Source organism: Coregonus lavaretus, assembly GCF_964263955.1.
Source record: "Coregonus lavaretus genome assembly, chromosome: 28".
NCBI classification, from domain to species: Eukaryota; Metazoa; Chordata; class Actinopteri; order Salmoniformes; family Salmonidae; genus Coregonus; species Coregonus lavaretus.
In genome coordinates this window covers 11,516,996-11,540,146 of record NC_140015.1, presented here as the reverse complement: position 1 = coordinate 11,540,146, position 23,151 = coordinate 11,516,996, and the positions used below count along the sequence as shown (strand labels likewise).

Below are 23,151 nucleotides of genomic sequence, written 5' to 3'. Positions count from 1 at the left end.
AAATCAGACCCAGTGAAAAAGAAATGGGTGGCGTTGCGGCGGTTGGTTATCCCAACACTGATATTGGCAGAGTGATTGCATTCTCAGACTCAGTGAAAAGCTTGACCAGTGTTCTATGGAGCGTAGACAGAGGTCAAGAACAATCTCCCGTTCACCAATACCCCCCCCCCCCCCCCCCCCCCCCCCCTCCTCCCGATGGTCCGGCTCACTGTCTTAATTGGGCTCTTTACCCAGCACAGTGTGAGCCATGGAGCATTATCCCCCACCAGGAGCAATCAGAGCATAATGCCAGAACACTGCCTGCCTTCCTGGGTATTACAGCTTATCTATGTCTCTTTTTCTATCACCTCACCTCGCCGCAATTCCAGAACACTGGCTGGTGGCAGTAGCTTAGCAACCAGCGAGACAGAGAGAATAACGGGTATAGGGGGAGAGGAACAGTGATTCAATAAATGGACAAGCTTAGAGGCAGAGAGAGAGAGAGAGAGAGAGAGAGAGGCATTGTCTGGGTCCCACTTCCGCCCCCCCAAGTCAATTTCTACAGGGGTGGCGGTGATGGTGACGGGTAGGCAGCAGTGGCGGCGGGGCTGGAGACGGCCAGGGCATTGATCTAATCTCGTTTTCATCCCCCTCCTGCACTTTTAGAGGCACACAATTTCTCTCCTGCTCCATCACTCCATAATGGACAGGCCTGGGAGGGCCACTAGGCAGGTCAGATTCAGATAAAGGAAGAATACATCAAACAGGTCTACTGGATCCTTCTCTAAAGAAGAGATGGCAGAGAATGGATGTAAATAGCCCAGCCTACATGCCCACACACACAACAAGCTAAATATGCTCAAAGCCCTGTAAACCCTCTTGTGAAGAATAGCAGATAAACACAAACCTCCTCATATCTCCTCAGATAATAATATATAAAATATCAATTATGAATACATCAGTTTAATTGGGATTATAATCAAATAATTATAAACTCATCCTTCAATCCTCTGGTTGAAAGGGAATATCCGTTTCAACCGCTAGGGGGCTTTCAAGCACAGGTCACTGATTCTGAAACGTTCTCACCTTTGTTATATGCGGGTTGGACATGCCGTTAGCTGAAAACAAAAAAAAGATGTCAACGACAATGTCTACAAACACTTTTCTCTGCATTGTTATAACAATGTATTGTTTTTGACAATATGTTTTTATTTCTAGACATTTTTTATTTCATGTTTATTTTATTTTTATTTATACATTTGTTTAGTTTATATATAAATGTATTCATTCATTTATTTATTTATGTATTTTTTTTATTATTATAATTTTTTTGGGGGGGGATATTGTCGAACAGACTGCAAAAGATTAGCAGGCAATTTGAATGTCTTGAATCACACAGATGCTTGCTACCATTATAGAGACAGACACATCTGTACCATTGACATGTGGAGAACATGTCAACAGCATATTCTTAAATATAATAAATATCCATACTCTAACCTATATGTTATGTATTTTATCTTACAGTTACATTTCTATAAAGTAGCCTAAACGTGTATGTCCGAGCCTCTCTGAATCATAATCAGCATTGAATTGTGCAAGAATGAGGAAAAGCGTTCTAATTGGTGATTCACTGGTTTGAGAGTAGGCTACTAATACTACTACAGAAGGGGAGCAGGGAGAGAAAGTCAAGCAGTCAGTCCTATCCGATTTCTCCAACATGGGAACTTTTTTTGACCGACTATGGATATTGTCTGCTTTATTATTAGCTTCTTCTGAAGTTCTTGGTAAGTATTTTGTTTTTCATTCAATAATTTTTCTGCAATACGTTTTCCTCTGCCATTCTATAAATCATTTTCTATTCTAGGGTGCGTATGCCGACTGAGTATTAATTCTACTTTTGCTGTCCTATGTTTTTAATAAGTAATACGTCTTAAGTTCCAGGAAAACTCACAACGGTTTTGACGATTTTATTTACTAAAACAAAAACTATATGGCAATGTATTGCCCTACTGGAATGGAACTTTGGATATGTTGATTCCTTATAAGGGAGCGCTAATTCTCGAGACGTGCCAGAGTGCGCTTATATTAGTACGGCCACACCTTTGCATCATACGATAGCGCTTTCACATAGTATTTGTTTTGGCCTCATGTTTTTTCCATCATTATAGAAACAGTGCTATATAGACAAGAAATCACTTCAACATGCACAATAGCGAATAGCCTAATAATAATAAACAAAATAACAAAAGGATATCTAACACATCATTAAACCTCAATATATCTAATAGACAAAGCGTTCATCTCATTGAAAACATTTTTTCTTTGAAATATCATTTTCAATTGATATGACTGCAATCAGGTTTTAACCAACTGTTAGCAAGACATAATGTGTAACATCAGAGACATATTGAGTAGCGTCAACATGACACATTTGAGCGTCACACAGTGGTGGAAATTCCTGCAGTGTGCGCCTCTTCCTCTACCATCGAATTGCCTGCATGACTGCTGTTTTACAAAACACTGCGCGTGACAGGACAGGTTTGGGTAGCAAGCGGTATGGTGTAACAGAGGAGGAGAGAGGTAGAGCCTGGGCCAGAGAGGAAGCAGAGGAGGAGGGACCAGCAGAGAGAGAAAAGAGAGTGTGAGGTAGAGAAACAGAACCGTCTGTGGCCCAACTCACCACTGAAGTAATGAGAACAGAAGAAGAAGTGTGGTTTAAATGCAGAGTCAGTATCGAGAAATTACTTGGCAAAACAGCAAGAAGAATAACATTGTCAGAAACACTCAAAGCTAATAAAGAATCAATCTAAAAGTGTCCATAAAGCTATATGATTCCTATTCAAGTGTCCATATATGAATTATATGATTTCCACTACTGGACCTCCTACCGATTCACTCATGTTTATGTTGGTGTGTATACCTCAGGCTCAAACATCTGCACATCTCGAGGGGTGAGCACCTGCAGACAGTGTTTGGCTATCCACCCTAGCTGTGCTTGGTGCTTTAAGGAAGTGAGTATATCCCCTGGGGGACTATGTACAAAAAGTGCTGTAATTTCTAAATGGTTCATCTGATATGGATGAAAATACCCTCAAATTAAAGCTGACATTCTGCACTTTAACATCACAGTCATTGCATCATTTCAAATCCAAAGTTCTGGAGTACAGAGCCAAAACAACCAAAAATGTGTCGCTGTCCAAATACTGTATTCATCTACTGAACCCCCTCCATTTTATTGTAATGTATTTAGATGCACTTTTTTAATTGTCAATGTCACTTTACTGGTTGTCTCATTGGGAATTGCTACTCTTACCAGTGTGTGTGTTGTTTTCCTGGGTTCAGGAGTTTGGCCAAGGGGGCTCCAGTGCGTCCCGTTGTGATCTGAAGCAGAACCTGTTGGATGGTGGGTGTACGGAGGGGGAGCTAGAGTTCCCCTTCAGTACCATCAGTGTGCAGGAAGACACGCCCCTCAGTGACAAGGCATCGGGGGCGGCTGACGACGTCACCCAGATCAGACCCCAGAAACTCAGCCTCACTCTGAGGCCAGGTACTCCAACATAGCATAGGCTTACATACAAACACCCATATACAGTGCATTTGGAAAGTATTCAGACCCCTTGACTTTTTCCACATTTTGTTACGTTACAGCCTTATTCTAAAATTGATTTTAAAAAAAATACATCTTCATCAATCTACACACAATACCCCACAATGACAAAGCGAAAACAGGTTTTTAGAAATTATTGCAAATGTATCACAAATAAAAGACAGAAAAACCTGATTTACATAAGTATTCAGAGCCTTTGCTATGAGACTCGAAATTGAGCTCAGGTGCATCCTGTTTCCATTGATCATCCTTGAGATGTTTCTACAACTTGATTGGAGTCCACCTGTGGTAAATTCAATTGATTGGACATGATTTGAAAAGGCACACACCTGTCTATTTAAGGTCCAACAGTTGACAGTGCATGTCAGAGCATAAACCAAGCAATTAACTCCGAGACAGGATTGTGTTGATGCACAGATCTGGGGAACGGTACCAAGAAATGTCTGCAGCGTTGAAGGTCCCTAAGAACATAGTGGCCTCCATCATTCTTAAATGGAAGAAGTTTGGAACCACCAAGACTTCCTAGAGCTGGCCGCCCGGCCAAACTGAGCAATCAGGGGAGAAGGACCTTAGTCAAGGAGGTGACCAAGAACCCGATGGTCACTCTGACAGAGCTCCAGAGTTTGTCTGTGGAAATGGGAGAACCTTCCAGAAGGACAACCATCTCTGCAACACTCCACCAATAAGGCATTTATGATAGAGTGGCCAGACGGAAGCCACTCCTCAGTAAAAGGCACATGACAGCCCTCTTGGAGTTTGCCAAAAGGCACCTAAAGACTCTCAACCATTAGAAACAACGTTCTCTGGTCTGATGAAACCAAGATTGAACTCTTTGGCCTGAATGCCAAGCGTCACGTCTGGAGGAAACCTGGCACCATCCCTATGGTGAAGCATGGTGGTGGCAGCATCATGCTGTGGGGATGTTTTTTAGCAGCAGGGACTGGGAGACTAGTCAGGATCAAGGGAAAGATGAACGGAGCAAAGTACAGATAGATCCTTGATGAAAACTTGCTCCAGAGCGCTCAGGACCTCAGACTGGGCCTCCTGTAGCTCAGTTGGTAGAGCATGGTGCTTGCAACGCCAGGGTTGTGGGTTCGATTCCCACGGGGGGCCAGTATGAAAAATGTATGCACTCACTAAAACTGTAAGTCGCTCTGGATAAGAGCGTCTGCTAAATTACTAAAATGTAAAATGTAAGGTTCACCTTCCAATAGGACAACGACCCTAAGCACACAGCCAAGACAACGCAGGAGTGGCTTCTGGACAAGTCTCTGATGCCCGGACTTGTACTCGATCGAACATCTCTGGAGAGACCTGAAAATAGCTGTGCAGCGATGCTCCCCATCCAACCTGACTGAGCTTGAGAGGATCTGCAGAGCAGAATGGGAGAAACTCCCCAAATACAGGTGTGCCAAACTTGTAGCATCATACCCAATACGACTCGAGGCTGTAATCGCTGCCAAAGGTGCTTCAACAAAGTACTTAGTAAAGGGTCTGAATACTTATGTAAATGTAATATTTCCATTTTTTTATTTTTAATACATTTGCAAAAATGTCTAAAAACCTGTTTTGATAACTGATAACTGATCTAAAGTACATTGAACAGAGGAATTGTTACATATTGTTTGATCTCCTTCTCACTCGTTCTCCTTTCCTCTCTCACAAATTCATCCCTCTCCTTTTTATCCTTTACCCCCCACCTCTCTCTCTCTGTCTCTCTTTCTCTCTCTCTCTCTCTCTCTCTCTCTCTCTCTCTCTCTCTCTCTCTCTCTCTCTCTCTCTCTCTCTCTCTCTCTCTCTCTCTCTCTCTCTCTCTCTCCTTCCTCCTCAGATGATGCCAGGCGTTTCACAGTGACAGTGAAGCAGGTGGCGGACTACCCAGTGGACCTGTACTATCTGATGGACCTCTCCTACTCCATGAAGGACGACTTGGCCCGCCTGCGCTCCCTGGGCAACCAGCTGGCTGCAGCCATGGGCCACACCACCAGCAACCTGCGTATGGGCTTTGGGGCCTTTGTGGACAAGCCCCTGTCCCCATATATGTACACCTACCCTGAGGAAGCCATCAGGAACCCTTGCTATGAGTGAGTGAGGGCTAGAGGGGACAGAGAGATGGAGGAGGAGGAGAAGGAGGGAGAGGAGGAGGAGATTTTGCAGAGGGGAAGATTTTGATTCTGCTGAGATTCTAAAAAGGCTGATATACTATGTTGGAGCTCAAATTCCCTCAGGATTTGTCTGTTATTAGCTGTCAAGTTGTGTCTAACAGCAACGTATTTCTCTCTCGCTCTCTCTCTCTCCACCTTTTTGCCCTCTTCCTGTTTTCGGCATGGCATGGGGTGTGATGTGTAGTATCCAGACGCGGTGCCTGCCTCAGTTTGGCTACAAGCACGTGCTGTCTCTGACGAAGCAGGTGGAGCGCTTCACTGAAGAGGTGGCGAAGCAGCAGGTGTCTCGTAACAGAGACTCCCCAGAGGGAAGCTTCGACGCGGTCATACAGGCAGTGGTGTGCAAGGTGATACACACACACACCTACAGACATGCAGGCACACACACACACACACACACACACACACACACAATCAGTGGTTTAGAAACAGCACACAGACTTGAATACATACCGTTTCTCTCCTCTCCTCTTCTTTCCATCTCTCTCCCTCCCTCTGTCATTAGGACAAGGTAGGCTGGCGTGCGGATGCCTCCCACCTGTTGGTGTTCACTACTGATGATACGACACACATAGCCCTGGACGGCCGCCTGGCTGGTCTAGTGCAGCCCAATGATGGACAGTGTCACGTCGACAAAGACAACAACTATGACAAGTCCTCAACCTTGGTGAGTGGTGTGTGTTCTATTCTTCTGACTAGAGAAACGTTATGATAATGGTCTTCTCCTTCAGGACTACCCCTCTCTGGCTCTGATTACAGAGAAGATGTCTGAGAACAACATCAACCTAATTTTCGCTGTGACCAACAATGTGGTGCCCCTCTACCAGGTGAGTACACCTGACTGTTATCAGGGTCACCATGGTTACTAAGTGTAGGGTTATGGTACAGTACGTCTTATGTCCCTCTTTCCTCAGAACTACAGCCAGCTCATTCCTGGCACCACAGTTGGAACGCTGTCGGGTGACTCTGGGAATGTGATCCAGCTCATCCTGGATGCTTACGAGGTATGAAAATGTATGCACTCACTAACTGTAAGTCGCTCTGGATAAGAGCATCTGCTAAATGACTAAAATGTACATGTAAAATGTAAGAGACAGCCGTATATATGAGAGTTGGGTTTTGATTTCATCCATGCACAGTCATGCCCACTTGACCATTAACGCAAGTTGGTAACACCTAGGGAGAATTGTCATGCACTGAGAAACTGTCACGGTTTCGGGCCGAGGCTGCCTCTCTTCCTTGCTCGGGCAGGCTTCGGCGTTCGTCGTCTCCGGAATACTAGCTGCCACCGTTGCATGTTTCTATGTTCGTTTGCTTTTGTCTGATTGTTGTTACACCTGTTATCGTTTAGTGTCATTAGTGTCCTATAAGTTCTCGTTGTGTTTGTCAAGTGTTGTGTGTGATTGTTTTACTGTCGTGCGGTTGGCTAGTATTCTACTGTTTGCTCGGTTGAGCTATTCTCCATAGTGTTTGGAGTGTTTTGACGCACCTGTTAGTGCGCCCGTTTGTTTTCGCCTACGTGCGGAGTTCTCGCCTCAGGGCATTTATTTGTGCTTGTGTTTTGTGCATCTACTAAAGTCTTTTGGACTAACGTTCTGCGTCCTGCGCCTGATTCCACCACCACACCCACCTACAGCTACACGGACAGAATCACACACCCGCTCGAATGGAATCAGCAGGAGCCGCAGCCGCACAGGAGACGTTGGAGGACAGAGTCCGGGAGCAGAATGACCAGATCCTGCGGATGGGGTCCGCCCTGCAGGAGGTGATCACCACCCTCCAACGCTGGGAGACCCGAGGGACACCCCCAACGCCATCTTCCCTGCCCTCACCATCGGCAAGTCAGCCCCTTCCCGCTCCGGAACCCAGAGGAGTTCGACTCTCGCTCCCGAGGGCCTTCGTCAGCCCGGCTCGGCCCGTTCCTGCTCCCCGCACCAAGTCAGTGGTGCGCTTCGTCAGCCCGGCTCGGCCCGTTCCTGCTCCCCGCACCAAGTCAGTGGTGCGCTTCGTCAGCCCGGTCCGGCCCGCTCCTGCTCCCCGCACCAAGTCAGTGGTGCGCTTCGTCAGCCCGGCTCGGCCCGTTCCTGCTCCCCGCACCAAGTCAGGGGTGCGTTTCGTCAGCCCGGCTCGGCCCGTTCCTGCTCCCCACACCAAGCCAGTGGTGTGCGTCGTCAGTCCGGCACAGCCCGTGCCTGTTCCACTGGTGCCTGGTTCAGCACCGGTCAGCTGCTTCACGCCGGACCAGGGGTACTTTGGGGGGTTGGAGAGGGAGTGGGGATCAGGCCCGGAGCCGGATCCGCCGCCAAGGTGGAGTGCCCACCCGGTCCCTCCCCTGTGGTGTTTGGTTGGCACGGCCGGAGTCCGCGCCTTTAGGGGGGGGTACTGTCACGCCCTGGCTCTGGGGACACTTGTATGTTGAGCCAGGGTGTGAGTTTCCTTTGGGTATTCTAGTTTTTTGTATATCTATGTTGGCCAGGGTGGCTCCCAATCAGAGACGGCTGTAGCTCGTTGTCTCTGATTGGGAGTCATACTTAGGTAGCCGTTAGGCATTCATTGGGTGTGGTTTCTTGTTCCGTGTTGTTCCATGTATGTAACCAGGGACGTCACGTTTTCGTTTTGTTGTTTTGTTCGTGTGTTCATTCAAATTAAATAAAATGTTCGCATTCCACGCTGCGCCTTGGTCCTCCTCTGTTCCCGACGAGCGTGACAGAAACAGCTGCGCTGAGTGAGCTCTATCCAATCGTAGCAGCAGAATCAACCTACAGCCTGCCCATTTACAGACAACAGAAATATCCATTAGCACGCAGCGCCTCGGACTTGTTTACATATGAGACAACAAAACATAGACATTGTAGCCAATGTTATGTTGAAAGAACGACACTTATGTTGAAAGAACAGGAGTTAACGTTAGCATAACAAACACAACTGTCATAAGAAATACTGATACTCTAGAAAGCAGGAAATGCTCAGAGCTTGTCATGCTGCGTCATGCGGTTGCTAAGCCATTCGTCGCGTACATTGGCTGTTTGGGATATTTCAAGAGGAACACACAACGCTAGCAAACACAACACTCCCACTTCAAACTCTCATTGCTTCTAGTATTTCTTAATGAGGATGTGGAAAAGCGAGGCGAAATGAGTGAGTTCAGCCCCCCTTTAATTCTCAAACAGTCTATTTGACTTCCCAAGAGCCAATGTGTGACAGATAGAACACTGTATATACACACTATCCATTTACGCAGAGACTAAGAGTAGAGGTTTTCTGAATCGTTTATGTTTCTGATTGAGTTCATTCTGACCTCTGACCTCTGCTCCTTGACCCCTGACCTGTGGAGTAGAGAATCCGTTCCAAGGTGGAGCTGGAGCTGCTGGGTGTTCCAGAGGAGCTGGCCCTGTCCTTCAACGCCACCTGCCTCAACGGAGAGCTCATCCAGGGACTCAAGTCCTGCTCCGGACTTAAGATCGGAGACACAGTCAGTACCTGTACCACCACCATCTGGATGTTAAATGCCTGGCATAGTGTCAGATCTTAGGTATAATGCTCTGTTCTTACTGCACAGTTCAAATATAACCTGCTGTATCACACACACCTTTCCCCCCAGGTGTCGTTCAGTGTGGAGGCCAGGTTACACGGCTGCCCTAAAGAGAAGAACCGTACCTTCACCATTAAACCTGTGGGCTTCAAGGACGCCCTGGAGGTTACGGTCCACTTCGCCTGTGGGTGTGACTGTGAGGCCGCAGCTCAGCCTGAGAGCCCTCTCTGTAACCAGGGCAACGGGACCTACGAGTGTGGTGTGTGCCAGTGTCACCCGGGGCGCCTGGGAGACCGCTGTGAGTGTGCTGACGGGGACTACAGGCCCTCAGACCAGGGCAACTGCAGCCCCAAAGCTGAGGACCCCATCTGCAGTGGGAGGGGCAACTGTGTGTGTGGCCAGTGCTCCTGTCACACTAGTGGCTTTGGAAAGGTGTGGGGCAAGTACTGCGAGTGTGATGACTTAAACTGCCTGCGCTTCAAAGGAGAGATCTGCTCAGGTGAGTGGATAGATACACTGTTGTATCTGTCAATGAGACAGCCATGTTGGTTTCTTTTACTGCATGTTATTTTCTGCTGAGTTTTGAAACTTTACTCATCAACATAAGTCGACAGGTTGTTTTTGTAACATTCCTTCTCTGTGTTTGCTTTAGAATGTGAACCACAATTCTGTCATTACAATGATCATTTACCATTTTTGGCAGGCCTATGGTTTTAGCAGGAAAGAGGAGATTTCCCTTTCCTTCGAACATGTCCACAATGCCTCAGTTGACCCTTATCCAGACCTCTCTCTCTCTTTTACTGTCACTTTAACTATTTTACTGTTAATTTAACCCATTCTATGATTTGCTTGGCTTTAATCATAGATAATCTAAAACGTTCTCTTTTAGCTTGGCTCTTGAACACCACATGTGGTAATCCATTGGTATCCATTGTTACCACAAAGTTTCTTAGTTAATACCATGTAAATACTAGGTAATTACCGGTTTAAACCAGGCTATAAAATATGATGTTACATGCCATATACTGTACGTTGTTGCCTTTGAAATAGGCCAAGAAGACTACACAATGTTGTGTAGCGATAAACAGAGAATGCGGTGGTTCACAATTGGTCGATGTCGTTGACCTCTGACATTTGCTCAAATTAATTTGCCTACTGTACTGTAGCTCCAATGGATATACCCAGTCTGCTCTTGCATTTAGATTGTATTATAAATGTGAAAACATTCTAAGGAAACGGTACATGTTTACAATACACTTACAGTGGGGAAAAAAGTATTTAGTCAGCCACCAATTGTGCAAGTTCTCCCACTTAAAAAGATGAGAAAGGCCTGTAATTTTCATCATAGGTACACGTCAACTATGACAGACAAATTGAGAAAAAAAAATCCATAAAATCACATTGTAGGATTTTTTATGAATTTATTTGCAAATTATGGTGGAAAATAAGTATTTGGTCACCTACAAACAAGCAAGATTTCTGGCTCTCACAGACCTGTAACTTCTTCTTTAAGAGGCTCCTCTGTCCTCCACTCGTTACCTGTATTAATGGCACCTGTTTGAACTTGTTATCAGTATAAAAGACACCTATCCACAACCTCAAACAGTCACACTCCAAACTCCACTATGGCCAAGACCAAAGAGCTGTCAAAGGACACCAGAAACAAAATTGTAGACCTGCACCAGGCTGGGAAGACTGAATCTGCAATAGGTAAGCAGCTTGGTTTGAAGAAATCAACTGTATGAGCAATTATTAGGAAATGGAAGACATACAAGACCACTGATAATCTCCCTCGATCTGGGGCTCCACGCAAGATCTCACCCCGTGGGGTCAAAATGATCACAAGAACGGTGAGCAAAAATCCCAGAACCACACGGGGGGACCTAGTGAATGACCTGCAGAGAGCTGGGACCAAAGTAACAAAGCCTACCATCAGTAACACACTACGCCGCCAGGGACTCAAATCCTGCAGTGCCAGACGTGTCCCCCTGCTTAAGCCAGTACATGTCCAGGCCCGTCTGAAGATTGCTAGAGTGCATTTGGATGATCCAGAAGAGGATTGGGAGAATGTCATATGGTCAGATTTTTGGGAAAAACTCAACTCGTCGTGTTTGGAGGACAAAGAATGCTGAGTTGCATCCAAAGAACACCATACCTACTGTGAAGCACGGGGGTGGAAACATCATGCTTTGGGGCTGTTTTTCTGCAAAGGGACCAGGACGACTGATCCGTGTAAAGTAAAGAATGAATGGGGCCATGTATCGTGAGATTTTGAGTGAAAACCTCCTTCCATCAGCAAGGGCATTGAAGATGAAACGTGGCTGGGTCTTTCAGCATGACAATGATCCCAAACACACCGCCCGGGCAACGAGGGAGTGGCTTCGTAAGAAGCATTTCAAGGTCCTGGAGTGGCCTAGCCAGTCTCCAGATCTCAACCCCATAGAAAATCTTTGGAGGGAGTTGAAAGTCCGTGTTGCCCAGCGACAGCCCCAAAACATCACTGCTCTAGAGGAGATCTGCATGGAGGAATGGGCCAAAATACCAGCAACAGGTTGTGAAAACCTTGTGAAGACTTACAGAAAACGTTTGACCTGTGTCATTGCCAACAAAGCGTATATATTGAGTAACTTTTGTTATTGACCAAATACTTATTTTCCACCATAATTTGCAAATAAATTCATAAAAAATCCTACAATGTGATTTTCTGGAATTTTTTTTCTCATTTTGTCTGTCATAGTTGACGTGTACCTATGATGAAAATTACAGGCCTCTCTCATCTTTTTAAGTGGGAGAACTTGCACAATTGGTGGCTGACTAAATACTTTTTTCCCCCACTGTATTCACAAGAAGTTATTCAAATTATTCAAATCAAAACCACGTCTTCTTCCATGATAATTTTAGTGTAGTAAACAAGCTCACAGAACTCACTGATTCTATCAATCTTCTAACCACTCTTCGGAAGGAAGTATGAGATGTCATACCTGATAATCTCTCCCTACTGCATGCCTGCACAGCACACCCGTTGCTCAATCAAAGTAACAACATTTTAATAGGTCCTGTCATTGGATAACTGAATGTTGCTGCATAGCAGATGAGTCATGGTGCTGTTGCTGCATTTATGTATGTGTTGGCTGTAGCTATAACTCTGTGTTTTAACCACAGCCATTCCCTTAGTGTCACGATCGTCTACCAAAGATGAGGACCAAGGCGCAGCGTTGCAGGCAAACATACTCTTTAATTAGAGACACGATCAAAACAACAAACGATACGTGACAGTTCACGGTCTAACATAAACAGACTTGAAACAAGATCCCACAAACACAAATGGGAAACAGACAGTTTAAATATGGCTCCCAATCAGAGACAACCAACGACAGCTGACACTCGTTGCCTCTGATTGGGAGCCACTCAGGCCAACATAGAAATACACATACTAGATAACCAAATGAAATGCACACCCTGGCTCAACATACAAGTGTCCCCAGAGCCAGGGCGTGACAGTACCCCCCCCTAAAGGCGCGGACTCCGACCGCGCCCACCAAACACCACAGGGGAGGGACCGGGTGGGCACTCCGCTTAGGCGGCGGATCCGGCTCCGGGCCTGATCCCCGCTCCCTCTCCAACCCCCCAAAGTACCCCTGGTCCGGTCTGGCCCCGCTGGCCGGAGCTGGACTGCACACTGGTGGAGCGGATTGCTCTAGCTCCGGCGTGAAGCATCTGACCGGTGCCGGACCAGCCACCGGTGGAACAGGCACGGGCCGTGCCGGACTGACGACGCACACCACTGGCTTGGTGTGGGGAGCAGGAGCGGGCCGCGCCGGGCTGACGAAACGCACCACTGACTTGGTGCGGGGAGCAGGAGCGGGCCGGACCGGGCTGACGAAGCGCACCACTGACTTGGTGCGGGGAGCAGGAATGGGCCGTGCCGGGCTGACGAAGCGCACCACTGACTTGGTGCGGGGAGCAGGAACGGGCCGAGCTGGGCTGACGAAACGCACCACTGACTTGGTGTGGGGAGCAGGAATGGCCGGACCGGGCTGACGACACGCACCACTGACTTGGTGCGGGGAGCAGGAACAGGCCGCGCCGGGCTGACGAAACGCACCACTGACTTGGTGCGGGGAGCAGGAACGGGCTGTGCCGGGCTGACGAAGCGCACCACTGACTTGGTGCGAGTGGCAGGAACAGGCCGGACCGTACTGGGAACACACACCACTGGCCCTACGTGGGGATCAGGAACAGGCCGGACCGGACTGGCAACACACGCCAGTACCTCTCGCCGTGCCTCTACATCCTCCTTCCCCCTGGTGACCAGTGACTCCCGTAACCTGGCGGCCTCCTGCTGCCCCGTCGTCCCCGGCGTTAGCCCCCCCTAAAAAATGTATGGGCTTCACTCCTACCCGTGGCCAAGGCCTCCATCCCTCTTGCCAGACTCGCACTCATCTCCTCCCAAGTCCATCCTCTCTCCTCGTCACGCTGCTTGATCCAGTCGAGGTGGGATCTTCTGTCACGATCGTCTACCAAAGATGAGGACCAAGGCGCAGCGTTGCAGGCAAACATACTCTTTAATTAGAGACACGATCAAAACAACAAACGATACGTGACAGTTCACGGTCTAACATAAACAGACTTGAAACAAGATCCCACAAACACAAATGGGAAACAGACAGTTTAAATATGGCTCCCAATCAGAGACAACCAACGACAGCTGACACTCGTTGCCTCTGATTGGGAGCCACTCAGGCCAACATAGAAATACACATACTAGATAACCAAATGAAAAGCACACCCTGGCTCAACATACAAGTGTCCCCAGAGCCAGGGCGTGACACTTAGGGATGGATGAGCGTTATTAGACAACCAGGACTGTGCTTATGGTAACAGAGGTTAAAGTCAGATTGGCCAGTCGCTGTTGTACTCACTGAAAGAATGAGATGCACTGGATACCTGTACAGAAGTTATATCTGTAATTTCTTGATGTTTCCAGGGAAAGAGCTATGTAGTATATTATAGTATTTTACTGAAAATACATTGTTTGATTCCCTCCATAAGACATTATTTGTTGTCAAATAGATAGTTCCCATTAGTTCCCTGTGTAGCCTTGAGTCCAAGGAATGAGGATGTTCCCATGGTCAACCGCTTCAAATGTACTGTTTGTTTTCACATTGTCCAGACTTTTCCTCATCCTTCTCTCCCCTCACCCAGCCATAGCGTCCCTCCACAGGGATTTAGACGGGAAGGCGGCGGGGGGGTTGCTCAACATTTGGACATATAGCTGAACCAACATACATTCTCAAGTTTAATTGTATGTTCACTCAACTTCAAATTTTTATTTATTCTACGTTATTTGCATATTTCCCAGTGTAAAATTAAACTCTTCATGACAATATATTACATATATCATAAGGCCTTTCTTTGATGGTGTCACGTTGGTTGAATGACGGGACAGACCAAGGCGCAGTGTGATATGCGTACATGTTTATTCAACTTTAAACCCACGACAAAACAACAAAGGAAACGAAACGTGAAGTCCAATGTAGAACACACAACATACCTTACAAGGAACAAGATCCCACAACCCACTAGTGCCAATAGGCTGCCTAAGTATGATCCCCAATCAGAGACAACGAGCTACAGCTGCCTCTGATTGGGAACCACACCGGCCAACATAGATCTACACATAATAGATCGAAACATAGAAAACACACAACAAAGAATATACACACCCTGACTCAACATTTAAGCGTCCCCTGAGTCAGGGCGTGACAGTACCCCCCCCCCCCCCCCCCCCCCCCAAAGCCAAAGGTGCGGACTCCGACCGCACAACATAAACATAACAGGGTAGGGGCCGGGTGGCATTCCGCCTCGGAGGCAGATCCGGCTCAGGGCGTGACGACCTCTCACTCTCCGCCTCCCTGTTGCGCCCCTGGTCTGGTCTGGACCTCGGCGCGCTGCTTCCCCTCTCCTTCCTCCCACGATACGCCAGGCCCTGTCTGGACCCTGGTGTGGGAGACCCCGAACCTGGAGAGGGGCTGACGTCATGGTCTGGACTGGAGCCGCTGACCGGAGCTGAACTGGGCACCGGTGGAGCGGACTACTCTGGCTCCGGAGTGGAGTCGCTGACCGGAGCTGGTTCAAGCACCGGTGGAGCAGACTGCTCTGGCTCCGGAGTGGAGCCGCTGACCGGAGCTGGACTGGACCCCGGTGGAGCGGACTGCTCTGGCTCCAGAGTGGCGCAGCTGACCGGAGCTGGATCAGGCACCGGTGGAGCGGACTGCTTTGGCTCCGGAGTGGAACAGCTGACCGGAACTGGATCAGGCACCGGTGGAGCGGACTGCTCTGACTCCGGAGTGGAGCAGCTGACCGGTGCCGGACAAGGCACCGGTGGAACAGGCACGGGCCGTGCCGGACTGGACAAACGCACCACTGGCTCGGTGCGAGGGGCAGGAACGGGCCAGACCGGACTGGCGACGCGCACCACTGGCTTGGTGCGAGGAGCAGGCACGGACCGGACTAGGAACACGCACCACTGGCTTGGTGCGAAGAGCAGGCATGGGCCGGACCGGACTAGGAACACGCACCACTGGCTTGGTGCGAGGGGCAGGAACAGGCCGGGCCGGACTGGCGACGCGCACCACTGGCTTGGTGCGAGGAGCAGGCACGGACCGGACTAGGAACACGCACCACTGGCTTGGTGCGAGGGGCAGGAACGGGCCGGGCCGGACTGGCGACGCGCACCACTGGCTTGGTGCGAGGAGCAGGAACAGGCCGGGCCGGACTGGCGACGCGCACCACTGGCTTGGTGCGAGGAGCAGGAACAGGCCGGGCCGGGCTGGCGACGCGCACCACTGGCTTGGTGCGAGGAGCAGGAACAGGCCCGCCGGGATGGCGACACGCACCACTGGCTTGGTGCGAGGAGAAGGAACAGGCCGGGCCGGGCTGGCGACGCGCACCACTGGCTTGGTGCGAGGAGCAGGAACAGGCCGGGCCGGGCTGGCGACGCGCACCACTGGCTTGGTGCGAGGAGCAGGAACAGGCCGGGCCGGACTGGCGACACGCACCACTGGCTTGGTGCGAGGAGCAGGAACAGGCCAGGCCGGGCTGTGGAGGCGGACTGGAGGTCTGGAGCGGAGAGCTGGCACAACCCGTCCTGGCTGGATGCCTACTTCCGCACAGTATGTGTGAGGCATCAGCACAGGACGCACTGGCGCAGGATATGCGGGACCGAGGAGGCGTACTGGAGACCAGGAGCATTGAGCCGGCACACCCCTTCCTGGCTGGATGCCCATCTTCGCACGGCACGTGCGTGGTGCAAGCACAGGACGTAAAGGACTGTGCCGGCGCACTGGCGACACAGTACGTAGCTCCGCATAACACGGAGCCTGCCCAGTCATACGCTTCCTCGCGTGAGTACGGGGAGTTGGCTCTGCTCTGACACTAGGCTCCGCCAACCACCCCGTGTGCCCCCCCCCCCCAACATTTTCTTGGGGCTGCTTCTCGGGCTTCCTCCTCGACCGGCCTCCTCCGTGTTGCCGTTGCTCCTCTCCTGCCTGGGCATCTACCTTAGCCCATGGTCCTTTCCCCGCAAATATCTCTTCCCATGACCACAACTTGCCCACCTGTGACATGGCTACTCGCTCAGCCTGGGCACGCTGCTTGGGCCTCGTTTGGTGGGATCTTCTGTCACGTTCGTTGAATGACGGGACAGACCAAGGCGCAGCGTGATATGCGTACATGTTTATTCAACTTTAAACCCACGACAAAACAACAAAGGAAACGAAACGTGAAGTCCAAGGTAGAACACACAACATACCTTACAAGGAACAAGATCCCACAACCCACTAGTGCCAATAGGCTGCCTAAGTATGATCCCCAATCAGAGACAACGAGCTACAGCTGCCTCTGATTGGGAACCACACCGGCCAACATAGATCTACACATAATAGATCGAAACATAGAAAACACACAACAAAGAATATACACACCCTGACTCAACATTTAAGCATCCCCTGAGTCAGGGCGTGACAGATGGCCTAGTTACACCCTAACGCAGTGGTTATGAAACTCCTGATTTCCAGGCCACATCAAGCCTGCACATTATGCTGGCTTGCGAAGTGTAATTTCTATTGGAGTCCAGCCAGAGTGAGGATATCCAACAATTTGAACTTTTAATTACCTGCAACCTGCATTGAGAATGAAAGACTGATTATTGAGACTACCTAAATCATATTAACTGGAACAGCCATCTCAGTAATGGGTGCAAAAAGTCCAACTACTAACAGATTAGATTAGAAAAATGTATGTTATTTATGTTTGTGTAGCATAAGATTAATCATCCAATCAATGTACATGCAAAAACACAGGTATTGAAACAAACAATTCTGAAAATCAACCTGCAATAGATCATGCTGGGAAATATGATAATGATGGGCGTGGTTTTGAGCAAACATATATTTGTAATTTTACTCCAAAGGCAAACATGAATTTGTAATTCGTCTCAACAAGTGTATATACAGTACATTCAGCTCAATGTGAGCAACGTTTGTTGAATGAATAAACCTTCACACATTAGCTCAATTTCTTGTCCTTCTGAAGTCCACTCAATTCACAGAATAATGCTGATTAAGCAATTGGTTAAGTTGGCTTTTTTACAGTGTGTGCTTTGTGTGAAATGTTATGTATGGTGGTTAGGGTGAAGTCAGGACTTGGGAATGGGACATATTTGGTTAAAACAGTCAATTATGTCTTAACTCAGCATTAGCTATGGTTTTGTCAGTGGAAAATATGTTGTTTGTGGGATTGTGGTCTTAGTCATTGAGATCTACTCTTGTATGAAGCGTCTAGGGTTGGAATGAATGACACAGAAATGCAACAGTCCAGAACTCCATATTTAGAGAGGAGAGCCAGTGGAGCACGCTGAAGGAGACTCAACTTAGTCAGCCTGTGTCTCTGGAGTCTTGTTGGCATGATGTCATTGCTGTGTGAAGAACAGAACAGTATCAGAGTCCCTGGGCCCCAGCTCAATCTGAGTCTCCCCCAAGACCCATCCCGTCCTCCTGACCCCAGGCCCTCCCACATCCCCCTGAGGGTGTGTATTTCTCCCTCTGCTCTGGAGCTGGGACTGAAGCTGGATCTAGGACTGTGGCAGCAGAGCACAGTAGACCAGGAGTCAGCAAGCACACCCACAGGGCACACAAACAGGCTGGAGAGAACATGAAAGTTAGCATTCCTCTGGCACGCTGCCCTCTCTTTCTATCCTCTCCTCTCTATCTCCCTGTTTAAAGTTCATCTCCATCACCAATACTCCCACTCATCTCCTCTCTCTTTTTTAAATGATTCTCTCATCGGTGTGTTTACAGTATTCCCCCCCCCCTCTCTGTCTTTCTCGCTCTCTCTCTTTCTTTATATTTCTGTCTATGACTTCCTCCATTGCTTCCCTCTCATTCTCTCTGTCCTCCCTCCTGGTTTATGTGTCTCTGTAGTTTATGTTTACTACTTGATAAATTGGAGGATTAGAGTGCCGTCTCAGACCGAGGCAGATGATTTAGACAAACATCCCAAATGGCACCCTATTTCCTATATAGTGCACTACTTCTGACCAGGGCCATAGGGCTCAGGTCAAAAGTAGTGCACTGTCAGGAACAGGGTGCCATTTGGAATGTATACCTAGAAACTCCTTCTCATGTCTCTGACTTGATCCTAGAACAAGTCAAGTAGAGAGAACAAGACACAAGCATGAACTCACTGTACGGATGAGGGAGAGTATAAGGAGCATTAGCCAAACAAGGTTTTAAGAGAGGAAAACCGGGACTTTCTTTACTATGTATTGATTGTGTCCCTGTCAAAAGCATTCATTTGGGTCAGTGCTCTGTTTGTAGGCTATATACTGTAAAACAGGGTTCCCCAACTGGCGCCCCAAATTTGGCCCGCAGGTGGTTTTATTTGGCCTCCCATGTTTTTGGAGAAGAAAAGCCAAATATTATATCTGTTTGGGCTTCTTGCGGTCAATTTGCAGTCTACAAATTATTTGTAATTATGTTCCGGCCCCCGGACCATCCACTCAAGAAAAAATCGGCCCGTGCCTGAATCTAGTTGATGATCCCTGCTGTAAAACATTAACCAGCTCAACTCAGACCACTTATGTGCCTGCAAGACAGTAAAGCAACCCTTTGTAACTATAGCTGCCTCTTTCATTACACACACACACGTATGCACACACACACACACGCACACACACACACACATCTCATAGTGATGACAGAGTCAGATAGGGGGTGGGAACTGGGGAATTCAGCTGAAGGAGGTGGTTTCACCTGAAAACAACAATGGCCATGTCTCTAAGGGCCTGTTTCTACAGTTTACAGACCCCTGTTTAGTTTCCATCGGTAACTCTAACCCAGCTGAGCTCTGAGTCAGTGACTCAGTTTGTCTCTGCTCTTAGTCATTCATTGCCCAGACCTGTTGCTTTAACCTTCATCCTGTGGGAAACAGCCGGTTGCTCTAGTATGTCTGTCTGAGGGCAATCAAACAATCATTTCTCAACTGGCTGGGCTGAGAGATATTGAGGAGGCTCCAGGGAGTGGTCATCACAGCCAGGGATTGTCCCAGTGTTGGGAGGGGAACAGTGGGATGGATTACTAGTTTGCTTCATCCTGCCATTGTCTGCACTGTCTGGTCATGAATTGATGACTTAATGTTTTGGGAATTATTACTCAATATGGACTCATCACACATGTGCCTGCCTGCCCATGCTCTCAATACACTAATTAATACATATGGAGACAAACACATGCAGATCTGCTGACAATTATACTGAACAAAAATATAAACGCAACAATCAACAATTTCAAAGGTTTTACTGAGTTACAGTTCATATGAAGAAATCAGTCAATTGAAATGAATTCATTAGGCCCTAATCTAAGGATTTCACATGACTGGGAATACAGATATGCATATGTTGGTCACAGATACCTTTTAAAAAAATGGGCCTCACAATGGGCCTCAGGATCTCGTCACGGTATTTCTGTGCATTCAAATTGCCATCGATAAAATGCAATTGTGTTCGTTGTCCGTAGCTTATGCCTGCCCATACCATAACCCCACAGTCCACCAGGGGACACTCTTTTCACAACGTTGACATCAGCAAACCGCTCGCCCACAAAACGCCATATTGGAGGCGGCTTATGGTAGAGAAATGAACATTAAATTATCTGGCAACAGCTCTGGTGGACATTCCTGCAGTCAGCATGCCAACTGCACACTCCCTCAAAACTTGAGACATCTATGAAGTTGTGTTGTGTGAAAAACTGCACATTTTAGAGTGGCCTTTTATTGTCCCCAGCACAAGGTGCAACTGTGTAATGATCATGCTGTTTAATCAGCTTCTTGATATGCCACACCTGTCAGGTGGATTATCTTGGCAAAGGAGAAATGCTCACTAACAGGGATGTAAACAAATTTGTGCACAACATTTGAGAGAAATACACTTTTTGTGCATATAGAAAATGTCTGGGATCTTTTATTTCAGCTCATGAAACATGAGACCAACACTTTACATGTTGCGTTTATATTTTAGTTCAGTGTAGATACAATCTGGCAAAAACACACGCACAACCACTCACACACACATTGCTTTGAAATTCATAACATTCCAGGCCAGGGTTGGAATTGCACTCGGGTTTGTCCAGTACCGATTACGTGATGTATGAGAGAAAAATAACCCTAATGTACAAAATATACATTTTTAGTGCCTCTAAGTTAGACATGAAATAGCCATGAAACATGGCCCATCCTCTCTCTCTGTCTCTACCAGGACATGGGAAATGTGACTGTGGCTTCTGCAAGTGCGGCTCTGACTGGAAGGGGGAGAACTGTAACTGTTCCACCCGGACAGACACCTGCATGTCCAGCATGGGCCTGTTGTGCAGCGGTCGGGGCCAGTGTGTGTGTGGGGCCTGTGAGTGCACCCAGCCAGGGGCCTACGGGGCCACTTGTGAGAGGTGTCCAACCTGCCCTGATGCCTGCAGCATCAAGAAGTGAGTAAATACAGGGGGGAGTATAACTGCCTACACACAGATACTGTATGAGTACATGTGATAGGGGTGATGATGAAATGGTGATGCAATAAGGAAGATGAGGAAAAGGAGGATGATAATGATGAAGAAGTTGGTGGTGATGATGATGATGATGGGGATGATGATGTATTAACATTGTGTTGTATCTGCAGGGAATGTGTTGAATGTAAGCACTTCAAGAGAGGCAATCTCTTTGAGGAGAAAAGCTGTGCCAGAATCTGCAGGGATGAAATTCACAAGGTGGAAGAACTAGGTAAGAACTATTACACAATGTTCCCTTATTGTGTGCTCTCCATGCAACAGATTGCATTATTTACACTGGGTGTTAAAGTTCTTGATGTTCTCACATATTATATCATGTGAGCAGCAGGTAGCCTAGTGGGTAAGAGCGCTGGGCAAGTACCCGAAAGGTTGCTGGTTTGAATCCCCGAGCCGACTAAGTGAAATATTTGTCATTGTGCCCTTGAGCAAGGCACTTACCCTAATTGCTCCTTTAAGTAGTTTAAAGCATGTTATATACATGTTGCTGCAGACTACAGGTTTGTGATATGGAGTCAAAACTGTGTGTGTTAACAGCCCACATTGAGGCCCCAATCTCTCTACAATCTCAGAGTTTGTTCTTCCTGAGGAAACTCTGCAGTTTCAGGGTGGATATGACGCTGATGACCATTTTCTAGAGATCATTCATTGAATCCAATTTAACATTCAGTATGATCTGCTGGTTCGGTAATCTAAACCTAAAGAGCCAGAACAGGCTGGGTAACTGATAGATTAATTATGAATGACTAATTATTACACCCTGAAACTGTGTATAATGTGTTAGAAATGTGTGAGTGTAGGACCAGTAAAGGCTATGGCATTGAGCCACTATTTAGCAATGTGAGTAAGAGTTAGGCCAGACAACAAAGACAACTGAGAAACTAAGATAAAGAGGCCTCCCAATTTAGGGAGGGGAGAAACTGTTATGAAAACATGGTGCAGAATATTGTGAGAACGGCAATAACTGAGTAATGCAGGGAGTAGGATATGTGTGTGTGTGTGTGTGTGTATGTATGTGTGTATGCATGTGTGTATATGTGTGTGTGTGTGTGTGAACTGAAGGTCAGTAGAGCAGTTTTAGAGTGGAAAACTACAGCCCGCCTACAGAGGGGAGGGATTTCTTTTTGTATGACGTATGAGTATAAAAGATGGACTCTGAAATTGTGATGGCAGAATTCTCAATGAATAAATATCTCTGACTATGCAGACCGGGACTTAAATCCAAAAAGACTTACAACCTTTTGGGAGACGCACAGAGACACTAAAATAGTTTGTTAAATAATTCACATAACAGTAACATTGTGAAACTAGGTAGCAGGATCATTGGTATGATCTTACAGTAACTGACCTTTCTTACCAGTAACAGACATGAGTCATACACAAGGAGCCATCCATTCTGAGAGACTCCTAGCATCCTCGTTTGTTTCCCTTAGAGCATAGATACAGGCTCCCTAGGTTTAAAACGAATAGGTCAAAACTCTCCTTCATCCCAGCTGCTATTACCTTTCTCAATATGAGGTAGGACTGTACTGTTTTTGTATGGACTGGTTTATTCATATCTGCTTTAGAGGTCTAATTCATGTGGACACACTGCTGTTTTATATTGTTTTTGTCCTTTGTTTGTATATTTATTGTTATGTATCCATTGAATTTACTATGTGCTGCAAAATAAATATAATTAACCTCCAGCTCCTCATCTGGTCTCTCTCTCTCTCTCTCTCTCTCTCTCTCTCTCTCTCTCTCTCTCTCTCT

At 47.5% G+C, this 23,151-nt stretch overlaps 1 protein-coding gene across 1 annotated transcript; it reads left to right on the top strand.

The window, feature by feature from the left end:
- Positions 1-1,603: 1,603 nt before the first annotated feature.
- On the top strand, positions 1,604-22,051 carry LOC311103877 (integrin beta-3-like; the record flags this gene model as incomplete). The annotated part of the gene is made up of 13 exons (XM_084145508.1): positions 1,604-1,766; positions 2,908-2,993; positions 3,325-3,529; positions 5,421-5,673; positions 5,939-6,101; positions 6,260-6,421; positions 6,486-6,581; positions 6,669-6,758; positions 9,092-9,226; positions 9,356-9,785; positions 21,099-21,321; positions 21,513-21,613; positions 21,972-22,051. Exons 1-13 carry the CDS (start codon positions 1,700-1,702, stop codon positions 22,049-22,051), a joined length of 2,091 nt encoding a protein of 696 aa, XP_084001634.1. The 5' UTR covers positions 1,604-1,699.
- Positions 22,052-23,151: the final 1,100 nt, after the last annotated feature.